At 44.3% G+C, this 13,749-nt stretch overlaps 1 protein-coding gene and 1 long non-coding RNA gene across 2 annotated transcripts in view; one reads left to right on the plus strand and one right to left on the minus strand.

The window, feature by feature from the left end:
* uhrf1 (ubiquitin-like with PHD and ring finger domains 1) overlaps window positions 1-2,679 on the minus strand; it is a 44,000-nt gene extending 41,321 nt beyond the window's left edge. Inside the window, exon 1 of the mRNA XM_069928809.1 lies at window positions 2,336-2,679. Within this exon, the coding sequence (XP_069784910.1) occupies window positions 2,336-2,488 (153 nt within the window). The 5' untranslated portion in view covers window positions 2,489-2,679. The remainder of the gene's footprint in view (window positions 1-2,335) is intronic.
* A 171-nt stretch (window positions 2,680-2,850) lies between these two features.
* Window positions 2,851-12,914, plus strand: LOC138759031 (uncharacterized). The gene is made up of 2 exons (XR_011354599.1): window positions 2,851-2,924; window positions 12,711-12,914. It is a non-coding gene; the product is annotated as an uncharacterized lncRNA (long non-coding RNA).
* Window positions 12,915-13,749: the final 835 nt, after the last annotated feature.

The raw sequence follows: 13,749 nt of genomic DNA on the forward strand, positions 1-13,749 counted from the left end.
ATTGGCAAGAACATCCTCTGTAATCTTCATCAGTACAGGAGCACCACAGGGCAGCATCCTTGTTCTTACACCCATGACTGTGTGGCTCAGTATGACAAGACCATCTTCAAATTTGCTGACAATACCACAACAATGAGATGAGTCAGTGGACAGAAAGGAGAATGAAAACTTGGCTAAATGGTATACTAACAACAACCCCGCATTCTATGTTACCAAAACCAAGGATCTGATTGAGAACTTCAGGAGAAAAAACCAGAAGTGCATGATCCAGTGATCATACACTTCAGGAGAAAAAACCAGAAGTGTATGATCCAGTGATCATTGGGGGATTAGAGTTGGAAAGTCTGAGCTAATTTAAAATCCTGGGAATCACTATCTCAGAGGACCTTCCTTGGACACAACTCACAAATGTCAATGTGAACAAAGTATGCCAGCACCTCTACTTTCTCAGGAGTTTGTGGAGGAGAGGTATGACATCAAACACCTTGGCAAACTTCTAAAGAGGATGTGCAGTGCAAAGTATGCTGGCAGCCTGCATCACGACCTGGTATGTGGGCAGAAAGCCCAGCAAAAGGTAGAGGACACAATCCAGTACATCGCAGGCAAAACTCTCCTCACTATCGAGAAAATCTAAACCTGATTCTATTTTCTTAGGTTCTTAAAAAAAACCTCACAACCACTTTGCTATTAATTCTCTGGACTAAACCTTCTTTCGGCAAAATAAAAATGCTGCAACATAATTAATGAATATGAACTTTACACAAAAAAAGCACTTTAAGGAGAGGAAACAGTGGGGCAGATACATTTTTAACTTCCATTGACGATATGAAAATAAAGAATCCAATGCGCAAACAACGGACAAACAACTATTAACTGGGGTGGTCATTTCTTTGCTGAGGAAGCATGGTCAATAAGAATCAAGCATGTGGATGACGCCACATCCTGAAAATTATTCTATTTAGTCTTTGGCTTGGCTTCGCGGACGAAGATTTATCGACGAAAACAACCAGGAAATCCAGGAGCTGCTGGCAAAGAAGCGAGCTGCCCACCAAGCTCACCTTGCAAAGCCGTCCTGGCCAGAGAAGAAACAAGCCTTCCGTCGCGCATGCAGCCATCTTCAGCGCAAACTCCGGGAGATCCAAAATGAGTGGTGGACTAGCCTCGCCAAACGAACCCAGCTCAGCACGAGCATTGGCGACTTCAGGGGTTTTGTCGAGGCTCTAAAAGCTGTGTACGGCCCCTCACCCCAAGCCCAAAGCCCGCTGCGCAGCTCAGACGGCAAAGTCCTCCTCAGCGACAAGATCTCCATCCTCAACTGATGGTCTATTTAGTCATTTATTGATTAAAACACTAACCAAAAGAACATTCAAAATCTAGTGTTTATTAATGAGAATGTTAAAGGTATTAACATCTCACTTATGCAGCTGTAGTTACCAGCTGTGTAACTGAACATTATTTCTGTCAGCACAGTTACTTGATTATAGACTTGCGTCTGGACTGCAATATTTCCAGCGCCAAGTTTGGCAGCGATGAGAACCGAGTGCCTAAACCAATCAAGGCTCCAAACAGGTAAAATTACAAATTGGCAGTTTCCCAGAAGTCAAAATTACTCGAATGCCGATATTTTGGAGGAGTGAATGAAATAAGAAAACATTTTCAGATGGCTGCTATTATAATTTAACTTGACGTTACTAAAATTCCTCCATGGGCGGCGCTCAGACCCAAATAATCCTTTCTACTGTAAAAAGTTGGCGCAAATTTTAGCATCTCATCAGTTGATTGGGATAACTAAAGATAGCACCCTTTTTCCACCATTGTCCGATTTCAACTAATTAGATCGCAGATACAGGACCCTTCCACTCTGTCCTGGGAAGGAATGCATTTAATTAACGTGGGGAGGGGGGGGGGGGGAGCTGAAGGAGACCCAGTCGTTGTGGAAGGCAGAAGGGCGTGAATGTAAATTTCAATATTGGGGAATGTAACCAAGTGAATGAACGAGTTGTAACCGGATGTGGGACACTTAGCGCCTTTTTGAGCAGCTCACCCCCTTCAGCAGGAGGAAGCCCGAGGGAGGCAGGTTGAGTGACAGCCGGAGCAGCCAATGAGCGGCCGCGCGGCTGGACACTCGCCCAGTGGCCGCAGACCCTCCGGCCAATGCCAGGGCGGTGAGGAGCAGGCCAGGTTTCCGTGTCAACACCTCCAAGTGCCCCTCACCAAATGGCCAACTGGGAGTAAACCCGACCCCCTCAACCCGTCGCCACTCCCGGACCCGTTCGCCGAAACCAGAAGCGCTCCACACCCCCGCCACCCCCCCGGGCTCCGTCCCCTCAACTACCTGCTTTCCCCGGTAGAACAGCCGCTGGCGTCCGGTCTCCACTCCGAACGCTTCCCGGATTTTCTCCCTCAGCTCCCGCACCGGAGTCAGTTTGGAGAGCCCGTCGAAGTGCCGGGTCTCCTTGCCGTCCATCGTCCGCACCTGGATCCACATCTTCCCCGGTCACTCGTCAGGGTTGCCGGAGCGCTATCGCGGCGGGCGGCTCTGTTCCCCCTACGTGTCCTGCTCACTGAGGAGGAGGGGGGGGGGGGGGAATTTCCCGCGAATTCCAGGGTTTTTTTTAAACCCAACGGATCTCCGCGCGCTGCTGCTGCGTTCAAATCCGCGCTCTCCCGCCTCAGCCAAGCCTCCCGCCTATGGCAGCCCGCGCACCCCCAGCTCTGACCCTATTGGTCGGACGTGAGGGAGGAGCGTGGGAACCCAGAGAAGCGCGTATCGGCGATGGCGTCACCACGCAAACTGGAAGGTGGGACGCCTCGCAGCGGATGGCGCGAAGGAGGTCTCGCGAGGCGACGGGCGGAGGTTTAAAAAGTAAGTGGCCGAGACGGGAACCCTCGACGGAGCGAAAAGGGATTAAATGGCGAAAAAGGTGGAGGCCTGAACGCCAACGGAAAATTGAGTGTTAAAACATTCTTGAATTAGCGCCAAAATCTAATATTTGTGGTGGGGGATCTAATATTTGTGGAGGGGGATCTAATTTTTGTGGTGGGGGATCTAATATTTGTGGTGGGGGGATCTAATATTTGTGGTGGGGGATCTAATATTTTTTGTGGTGGGGGGATCTAATTTTTGTGGTGGGGGATCTAATATTTTTTGTGGTGGGGGATCTAATTTTTGTGGTGGGGGATCTAATTTTTGTGGTGGGGGATCTAATATTTGTGGTGGGGGGATCTAATATTTGTGGTGGGGGGATCTAATTTTTGTGGTGGGGGATCTAATATTTGTGGTGGGGGATCTAATATTTGTGGTGGGGGATCTAATATTTTTTGTGGTGGGGGATCTAATTTTTGTGGTGGGGGATCTAATTTTTGTGGTGGGGGATCTAATATTTTTTGTGGTGGGGGATCTAATATTTGTGGTGGGGGGATCTAATATTTGTGGTGGGGGGATCTAATATTTGTGGTGGGGGCTCTAATATTTTTTGTGGTGGGGATCTAATATTTTTTGTGGTGGGGATATCTAATATTTGTGGTAGGGGATCTAATATTTTTTGTGGTGGGGGATCTAATACTTGTGGTGGGGATCTAATACTTATGGTGGGGGGATCTAATATTTGTGGTGGGGGATCTAACATTTGTGGGGGTGTGAGAAACAGAAGTACCTTCACAGAATTTGCTTGAGACAAAAATTGAGAACAAAGAACTTTTATTATACTATTACAACAATAATTTTACAACAATGCAAAGTTGGGTGCTTCCCCTTACTCTGGAAATACACACTGATACTGGGGCTGATCCAACTTTTATACATTTCATTTCAGTACAGAGATACCTTCCCCCTAACATTCTTCTGCCTCCTGGATTGGTTTAGCATTAGGTAATTCTGCCCACGTGGATTCTAACTTCTTATCAGTTTATGTGCCTTCCTGCAAACTTGTTAGCCAGGAAATATCATGTCTTTGTTCTTTACTCATTAATCAATCCCCAAGACTTGCTAAAGCTATCTACTTGCTATCCTGTTTTGAAGATCCTTATTTTATTATACTTTTATAACCCTTCCTCTCATTCCAGCATCCCTTCACCCTGATTTAACCCATAATACTTCATTTCTAATGAGCACTTGCTTGACTCCTCACATTCCAGCATCCCTTCACCCTGATTTAACCCATAATACTTCATTTCTAATGAGCACTTGCTTGACTCCTCACATTCCAGTATCCCTTACAATCCACCCTTTTTCTTTAGCTACGCTTAGTAAATCCCCATTCGGTAGAGTTCCGTTAAGCTTGGTCCCTTTCCCAGCGAGTGAGTAAACGAACTGCGGCCTCAGCATCATCAGACGGAGTTTGGGAAGCATACATCATTTGGGTTGTAGTGACCTGCCGAAGGGCCCGTTGAATTAAACACTGCACACAAGTCTTTAGGCAGGGGAGCACCATAATGGCCAGAATAGTGAGTCCAGCTGCTATAAGGGCTATGGGTATCAGACTCCAGTTACCAATAAAAAGTCTAGTTCATCCCACACCCGACCAAGGTTGCCCCATCTGAACCTGGGCATGGGAAGATTTTCGAACTCCTGAAGAAGTGTCTTTAACCGCCTGACCGTTGTGAGCGTTGTCCTTAACCAGTCTTTCACAAACGCTGCCTTCAGCAGCCAACGAGTAATCGAGAGCCAGGCGGTTTTGTTGAACTGTGGCTCGTATCTCTTGTTTTTCTTTAGCCCCAAAATTCAGGGCCATTGCGATCTGTTCGGTGATGATCTCCAAGGCTGCCTGGAGTCTGATTAAACGATTTAAATGCCAAGCAGCTTTAGTATTCTGGAGTAGCTTACTTTGTTTACAGCTGGAACTCCCCTTACAGTGGTGGGTTTTTTTTAACATTCCGAATGTCTGTGTGACCCAAAGGATGCTTTACAGGAGACCAAGTTGGGGAGGGGGGGGTTTCTTGTCACTTAACCTGTGAGTTGCAGCTTGTCTGCGAACATTAGCATAAGTATCGCTGAGCCTGTGAGTTGCAGCCTGTCTGTGAACATTAGCATATGTATAAACTCTATCTGCCACATGTACAATCCTGACTACCATTCTGTCTGTCTTTGTCCCACCATCTCCTTTGTGCTATCCCTTTAAAACTCCTCTCTAATACCTGTAGAGGCCAAAATACAAATCAAATCTACTCCTCTAGAGCCATTCTGTTCCCCTGGTCCATGTTGGGATCCTATATTAACCCATACCCCACTATGACTATACTTTATATCTATGCCCTGTCTACATTCTAAAGGTAAATAATTGTCACCTCTGCTGCCCCTATTCCAGGAGGACTTAATACATCGTGAGTAATTTAGGGATGTCCCAACAAGTAAACAATACAGTAAATGGTAAAAACAACATTACAGCACTTTTTCCCGGCGTAGTGTAACTTTCAGATCAGAAGGATGAAGGACAGCACGCCCGGTGGAGGGTAGATTATCAATGTCTTTAGTCCGTGGATCAGCAGCTTGTTTAATTCATTGTATTTGAGTCCACCCCTTTCGTTGCACTGCAGTGTCTGTAATCAAAAGTACACAATAGGGCCATCCCAGACAGGTTTTAGTTGGTGATCTTGCCATGCTTTTACATATACCCAATCACCAGGTTTAATAGAATGAATAGGATACTCCAGGGGTGGGCAGTAACAGCTCCATGTCTATTTTCTCCGTGAGCGCAGCCTGTTTGGCAGCTGCATCTGCCTGTCTGTTCCCCTGTGCTTCAGGACTGTCACCACTTTGATGGCTCCGTACATGAACTACAGCTATTTCCTCAGGTAATGTAAGAGCATCTAGAGATTGGACAATTAAGTTTTCATGGATCAACTTTTGTCCTTTTCCAGTTATCATTCCCCGCTCTTTCCAGATCTCCCCAAAGGTGTGCACTACACCAAAAGCATACTCTGAGTCTGTGTAGATCGTGCCCACCTTGTTCTCTAGACCCTGGAGAGCTCTACAGAGGGCATACAATTCACAAGATTGTGCTGACCAATGACCGGGAAGGTGACCGGCTTCAATCACCACTCCTTCTTTCCCATCCACTACACTATACCCGCTATAGCGAGTGCCATCAATGCAACGAGAAGATCCATCAATAAACCACCTTTCACCCTCCTGTAAAGGCTCATCACTTAAATCCTCTCTAATTTTGGTCTGTAAATCTATTACCTCTAAACATACATGCTCTAATTCATTTATGATATTGTCAGAATTTGGAGAAACCAAGAAAGCTGCTGGATTGTGTTCTTTATTCGTAATCAGGGTCAAATCATCCCTATCCATTAGGATCGCTTCATATTTTAAAATTCTAGAGTCTGAGAGTCACCTTCCAGCACATTGTAAGAGAATATTGCGGACTGTGTGAGGGGTGTGAACTATCATCGGGGCACCAAACATAATCTTTTGTCCTTCCTCATCTAAAATAGCAGTGGCTGCGATGGCTTCCACACACTGGCCAACCATGACAAACAGGGTCTAAAACTTTTGACAGAAAAGCAACTGGCTGTCTACAGCCTGCCCTCTCTTGTGTTAGTACTCCGGTGGCTACACCTCCTTTCGCATTGGTATATAGGTCAAATGGCTTATTTAGGTTGGGTAAAGCCAACGCTGGGGCACTAATAAGGCACTGATTCACCAAGTTAAAATCTTTAATCTCTTCCTCTGTCCAGACAACAGCTTCGCCCCCTAGAATCGTGAGTTTATCATAGAGAAATCTGACCAGATTCTACAGTATCCCACTAAACCAAGGAATTTCCTAAGTTCTTGGGCATTCTTGGGAGGGAGGATCTGTAGAATACCACATATCCTCTCTGGACTTATTTTCCTAGTTCCCTGACTTACCAGATGACCTAAGTATTTAATTTCTGATTGAACAAATTGTAATTTGGATTCGCCCACCCTGAGACCCTTATTCTCCAGAAAATTCAAAAGTTCAACAGTATACTGTTTAGCTAATTCATATGTTTTTCCCGTAATTAACAAATCATCAACATATTGTATCAACTGACAATTCTCTCTCCGAGGAGCCTCATCTAGTATTTGTTCTAAGACCTGACCGAATAAATTTGGTGATTCTGTAAAGCCCTGGGGAAGGATCGTCCACCGATATTGATTCTTGCGTCCAGTAAAAGAATTTTCCCATTCAAAGGCAAACATGTCTCTGCTCTCTGTTGCTAACGGACAGGTCCAGAAAGCATCTTTGAGGTCAATCACACTAAACCATTTACTATGTGGATCGATTTTACCCATTATTGTATAGGGATTAGGTACAACCGGGTGACGGGTGAGAATAATTTTGTTCAGCTCCCTCAAGTCCTGCACTAATCGATAGGTACCGTCTGGTTTTTGGACAGGTAAAATTGGGGTATTAAAAGGTGACATACAAGGTTTGAGAATACCATCTTTCACCAACTGGTCAATTACTGGCTGCAGCCCCTTTCGGCCAGCCATAGGAATTGGATACTGTCTTCGTCTAATTACTTGTTCAGAATCTTTTAAAGTAACTTGCAGGGGAGGAATATCTAACACTTCTCTATTGCCTCTTTCTGCCCATACTCCAGGATTTATTAGTTCTTGATCTTCCTCATTTAATACATACAATTGAACCCTGATACTTGATTCCTGTGGTCTGGTGCCGATAGCCAATTGGTCCTGTAAATCTTGTCCTAACAAACAAACTCCAGCTTGGGGAACTAGTAAAATATCCTCTGTTATTATCTTTTCTCCCATTTGTATTCTTACATCTCTTAATACAGGGACTGTAAAGTCTCTTCCTTCTACTCCCGAAATCATCACTGTCCCCTCTATCTTAACACCCTCGGGTGGTTTACTAAAAAAAGGTCATCTTGTCACTGTGGGGTCCTATGCTTAAATTTACCAATGGTTCTCCATGCAGCCCCACGGTGTGTATTGACTGAGAACCGTGACCCCCCCCTATTCATAATCTGCCTCCATCTGTCTGACTCTGGCTTTACCCTACCCTTAATTTAGTCTATGTGTCGTCTGAGTCCAGCGTGTTCGTTAAATGAAGTGATAGGAGAATCAGTTTATTTCACAGCATAAGAATAAAGCTTAACAGAGCTCTGGTTCAGTCATTAGTTCATAGGTCACATGCACAGTGAGCTATTCCCCAAGACTGACCTCTACTGTCCAGTCTCTACAGTTTATATAGCCCAACCTTATCATACAGAACAAAAGTTGGCTTCCTTTGCTGGGTTTCTTGTATAAGATTTATCACAAGTAATTTCCTGCTCTGCAGTTATCTGGGGTGTAGAGCTCCCATCTTTTTTAATCCTCCAGGTCAGAATATCTGTTGTTTTGATCAGAAATCAATTCATACCCCAGATATTTCTAATTATTTCTTTGTTCTCATCTGGCCATATTCTTCTGTTCTACTCAACACCTCCTTCTTTCTTAGCTTCTTACTGATTCCATTCTCTTTGTTTCTGACAGTCTCTGTCAGGATTCTTTTTGTTTGTGCTAATCAACACCTCCTTTTGCCTTAACCTTCCTACTAAATTGTTTCATACATATCCTCTCTTGTATTTTGGGAGCAGGTAATTCTAAACCAACTGTAATCAGCCAACTTTGCTACATATTGTGGCTGCCCCTTACTTACATTACTCTTTCCCTTCACCATGAGGTAAACATTAAACTGCCACATAGTACTGGATCCATGCACACAAACTGAACAGTACATAAGCACACACTCCACACACTCCCCACGATTAATTAACCCCTATATTCCAACACATCAGTGCGTAAGATCACGTCTCCCTGGCTTGCATTGGGCATTCTCTCTTAAAATGTCCTTCCTTTTTACAATGGTAGCAAACTAATGCTCCTGTTTCCCAATTCCTACCGGGATTACCACGAGGTCCCGGGAATGGTCGTCATCCCCGGAATTCCCCTCGACCCTTGCCCCTGCTCTGGTCTCTACTCTCCCACTCCCGGAGCTCCTCCCAATGTCCAGGAGCTGGCACACAGCCCCTACCCTTTCCTTGCTGTCCCTCAACGACTTCCTTGACTGCCTGCATCAAAATCTTAGCCTTTCCTTTCTGTTTATTGGGCATTCTTTCTTAAAATTACGTACCTCCGTACTAGTCAGGGGCACATTTACAAAACTGAGACCCCCTCCCATGGGAACTTCCCGTAAAGGTCTCATCCAGTTAATTTCTGGCTTATCCTCTCCTTTATAATGTCTAGATTCCTGCTCTCTGGGAAATGAATCAAAGGGTTCTGCCCTTTCTTCCCGGACGGTCTCACTGCTCCGAATTAAAGTCGCCTCTCTTGTCAATAGAGGTGGTAATCGAGTACTTTGTGAAGGGTCATCATACCACCCCTACTTCTCCTTTCTTTAGCTGTAGGGGAGGAGGGGAAGGTGCAGAAGGGTAGAGCATAGGAGGGTCTTTTAGTATTTCTCAGTGCAGCAGCTGACCATATGCCGGCATAGGAGGAGCATAAGGTGGAGGAAGGGAATGTAACACATCCCATCCTTGTGTTTCAGGGACAAAAAGTTCCTCATCCTTCTTGTCCTTACATTCCTTTTCATTCAAAACCAGTTGATCAACCGATCCACTGAGCCAGCAGGCTGTATATTCTCTGCTCTCAATATTATCTCTTTGATTTTGATAGAGCCAGATGTTCAATGCCTGACACATCCAGTCCTCATCGGATCCGAACTTTGGCCAATATACCGAATTCCCTTTTATCGGGTTTTATAACCCATTCCAGACAGAAATACCTGACCATGGTGTGTTTGTCTTTCCCTCGGGTTTTCCCCGCACCCCAATCAGATAGCATTAATCCTAACGGGCTTTGCTTAGTTATCTGATTGTCCTGTCCTTCCTTAGGACTATTTCCTTTGCTACTCACACCTCCCATACTAACAGGTAAGTAAAATTCCTCTTACCGGGATCCAGTAGCTATTCCTAGCGCGCTTCCTTAACATCCTCCCGTTGTTTGTTCTCAGTGCCTCTTCTCTGATATCACTCGCTTCGTCCACTGCCAAGTCACTCGCTGTCCGTGAGTCCAGCTGAATCAGCCGGGATGCACCTACCCTCGTCGTCGGGCACTCTGTCAGTGGAGGGAGTGGGATCCCGGACGAGCCCCCATTTGTGAGAAACAGAAGTACCTTCACAGAATTTGCTAGAGACAAAAATTGAGAACAAAGAACTTTTATTATACTATTACAACAATGCAAAGTTGGGTGGTTCCCCTTACCCTGGGAATACACACAGATACTGAGGCTGACCCAACTTTTATACATTTCATTTCAGTACAGAGATACCTTCCCCCTAACATTCTTCTGCCTCCTGGATTGGTTTAGCATTAGGTAATTCCGCCCACGTGGATTCTAACATCTTATCAGTTTATGTGCCTTCCTGCAAACTTGTTAGCCAGGAAATATCATGTCTTTGTTCTTTACTCATTAATCAAGCCCCCAAGACTTGCTAAAGCTATCTACTTGCTATCCTGTTTTGAAGATCCTTATTTTATTATACTTTTATAACCCTTCCTCTCATTCCAGCATCCCTTCACCCTGATTTAACCCATAATAGTTCATTTCTAATGAGCACTTGCTTGACTCCTCCCATTCCAGCATCCCTTCACCCTGATTTAACCCATAATACTTCATTTCTAATGAGTACTTGCTTGACCCCTCCCATTCCAGCATCCCTTCACCCTGATTTAACCCATAATACTTCATTTCTAATGAGCACTTGCTTGACTCCTCCCATTCCAGCATCCCTTCACCCTGATTTAACCCATAATACTTCATTTCTAATGAGTACTTGCTTGACACCTCCCATTCCAGCATCCCTTCACCCTGATTTAACCCATAATACTTCATTTCTAATGAGCACTTGCTTGACTCCTCACATTCCAGTATCCCTTACAGGGTAATCTAATATTTGTGGTGGGGGATCTAACATTTGTGGTGGGGGGATCTAATATTTGTAGTGGGGAATATAATATTTGTGGTGGGGGGATCTAATATTTGTGGTGGGGGATCTAATATTTGTGGTGGGGGATCTAATATTTGTGGTGGGGAATATAATATTTGTGGTGGGGGATCTAATATTTGTGGTGGGGGGATCTAATTTTTGTGGTGGGGGCTCTAATATTTGTGGTGGGGGATCTAATATTTGTGGTGGGGGATCTAATATTTGTGGTGGGGGATCTAATATTTGTGGTGGGGGGATCTAATATTTGTGGTGGGGGTCTAATATTTGTGGTGGGGGATCTAATATTTGTGGTGGGGGATCTAATATTTGTGGTGGGGAATATAATATTTGTGGTGGGGGATCTAATATTTGTGGTGGGGGATCTAATATTTGTGGTGGGGGGATCTAATATTTGTGGTGGGGGGATCTAATATTTGTGGTGGGGGGATCTAATATTTGTGGTGGGGGGATCTAATATTTGTGGTGGGGGGATCTAATATTTGTGGTGGGGGGATCTAATATTTGTGGTGGGGATCTAATATTTGTGGTGGGGGATCTAATATTTGTGGTGGGGGATCTAATATCTGTGGTGGGGGATCTAATATCTGTGGTGGGGGATCTAATATCTGTGGTGGGGGATCTAATATCTGTGGTGGGGTTCTAATATCTGTGGTGGGGGTCTAATATCTGTGGAGGGGGATCTAATATTTGTGGAGGGGGATCTAATATTTGTGGTGGGGATCTAATATTTGTGGTGGGGGATCTAATATCTGTGGTGGGGGATCTAATATCTGTGGTGGGGGATCTAATATCTGTGGTGGGGGATCTAATATCTGTGGTGGGGGATCTAATATCTGTGGTGGGGGATCTAATATCTGTGGTGGGGGATCTAATATCTGTGGTGGGGGATCTAATATCTGTGGTGGGGGGTCTAATATCTGTGGTGGGGGATCTAATATTTGTGGTGGGGACGATCTAATATTTGTGATGGGGATCTAATGTTTGTGTGGTGGGGCGATCTAATATTTGTGGTGGGGGAGCGATCTAATATTTGTGGTGGTGGGGGGCTTTCTAGTGAGTCAGACATGGAGGCTTTGCTGCAACCTTTTCAAAATCAGAATTTATTGTCGTGAACAAGTCATGAACAAAGTCCAGGGTCTTTTAGTATTTCTCAGTGCAGCAGCTGACCATATGCTGTGTGTTTCTTTGCTTCCCAAAGGGCAGAACCTGAATCCAGACTGAATACTCTTTCATCACCTTGTGATCGTCACAAGTTTCCCGGCAATGTGTATAATTCTCGTAAATTTACCATCAAAGGAACCACTTATTGGATGGGGCATGCGGGCTGGATGTGAGCTGTTGGGAGTCCTACATTGTGGGTTATTTCAAATACGCATTTCACTACCTTACAATTAATATTTTCAGTTTGAAAACTTTCACATTCTTGGTTCAGAATTCAGGAGATGAACACTATTCCTTTCGAATGATTTCAAATACAGGCATCAAGAGAAGTCTTTTCCACTTTGGTTAAGGACCAGTCTTCAATTCCCTCGCCCTCTTTTGTTGCAAAGAATCCACCCCGGTGTTGGCATTGTTCAAATTTTCTAATCCTGGCGACATCGTTGTAAATCTCCTGGGCAATTGCTTAAAAATCAATAGAAAACTATGGCTCCCAAAGTAAATTAAATATATCTCCTGTATTTTAGTTTTAAAAAACCTCCTAACACATTAATTCTGTTTCTCCACAGATGCTGCCTGATCCATCCCTCCTGTGCGCCAAGTAAAAGATGAAAAAGTGCAGACACTATGTTGGAGAAACGAGCTGACTCTCTGAAATAATTTTGGTCAGTGAAAGCATGAGTCTAAATGTGAACAGTGCAAGAGTCAACAAAGAGAAATTGTGAAATGACAGAGTTGACATTGGAATTTCCACTAGAAAGAATCAAATCCTGGTTACATAGAAGGAGTGTTTTGTGGGATATATGTAGAGTAGAGGAAAGGTACTCTGTTATAAGGGATATATGTAGAGTAGGGGAAAGGTACTCCGTTATAAGGGATATATGTAGAGTAGGGGAAAGGTACTCCGTTATAAGGGATATATGTAGAGTAAGGGAGAGGTACTCCGTTATAAGAGATATATGTAGAGTAGGGGAAAGGTACTCCGTTATAAGGGATATATGTAGAGTAGGGGAAAGGTACTCCGTTATAAGGGATATATGTAGACGAGGGGGAAAGCTATCTACCACTATTTGCTGAGTAAAATAAGGGAGCATTGAAAGCTAAGTGAAAGAAATGAGTGGACAGTCATTTAATGACAACTTGAGTGGAGGAGTGAGTGGAATATTTTCTATTTGTTTCTATTCATGAATGCAGCCTGAACTGTTGAGTCCCTCCAGCTTATCATTTTCCCCTCGAAATATATTCAACTGTGTTTGGAATGGAACACAATTGGGATCTGGTGATGTTGTAGTTTCAAGTTCAACCTTAGATGACCATATGTGCCTGACCACAGAAGCCAAAGCAAATCTTGTGGGGGCGGGTGGGGAACAGGAGAGACCAGGTTGTCTGATCCCATGTGATGGCCTAATACAAGAGAAAATGGTTAGAAATTATCAAATGAAGAGTTCTCCTCTCTATGATGGAGAGTTTAAGGACAATCCAGTTGTTTAAAGTTTAACCATTCTGAGTATGCCTGACGGATTGTGCCACACGAGTTATCTTATTAAAAGATGTTGTAGGGAATCCATTGGCATGGAGCCAAAGGACAGATTGGAAAAAGATGACCCT

The sequence above is a fragment of the Narcine bancroftii genome, chromosome 3, assembly GCF_036971445.1.
Source record: "Narcine bancroftii isolate sNarBan1 chromosome 3, sNarBan1.hap1, whole genome shotgun sequence".
NCBI classification, from domain to species: domain Eukaryota; kingdom Metazoa; phylum Chordata; class Chondrichthyes; order Torpediniformes; family Narcinidae; genus Narcine; species Narcine bancroftii.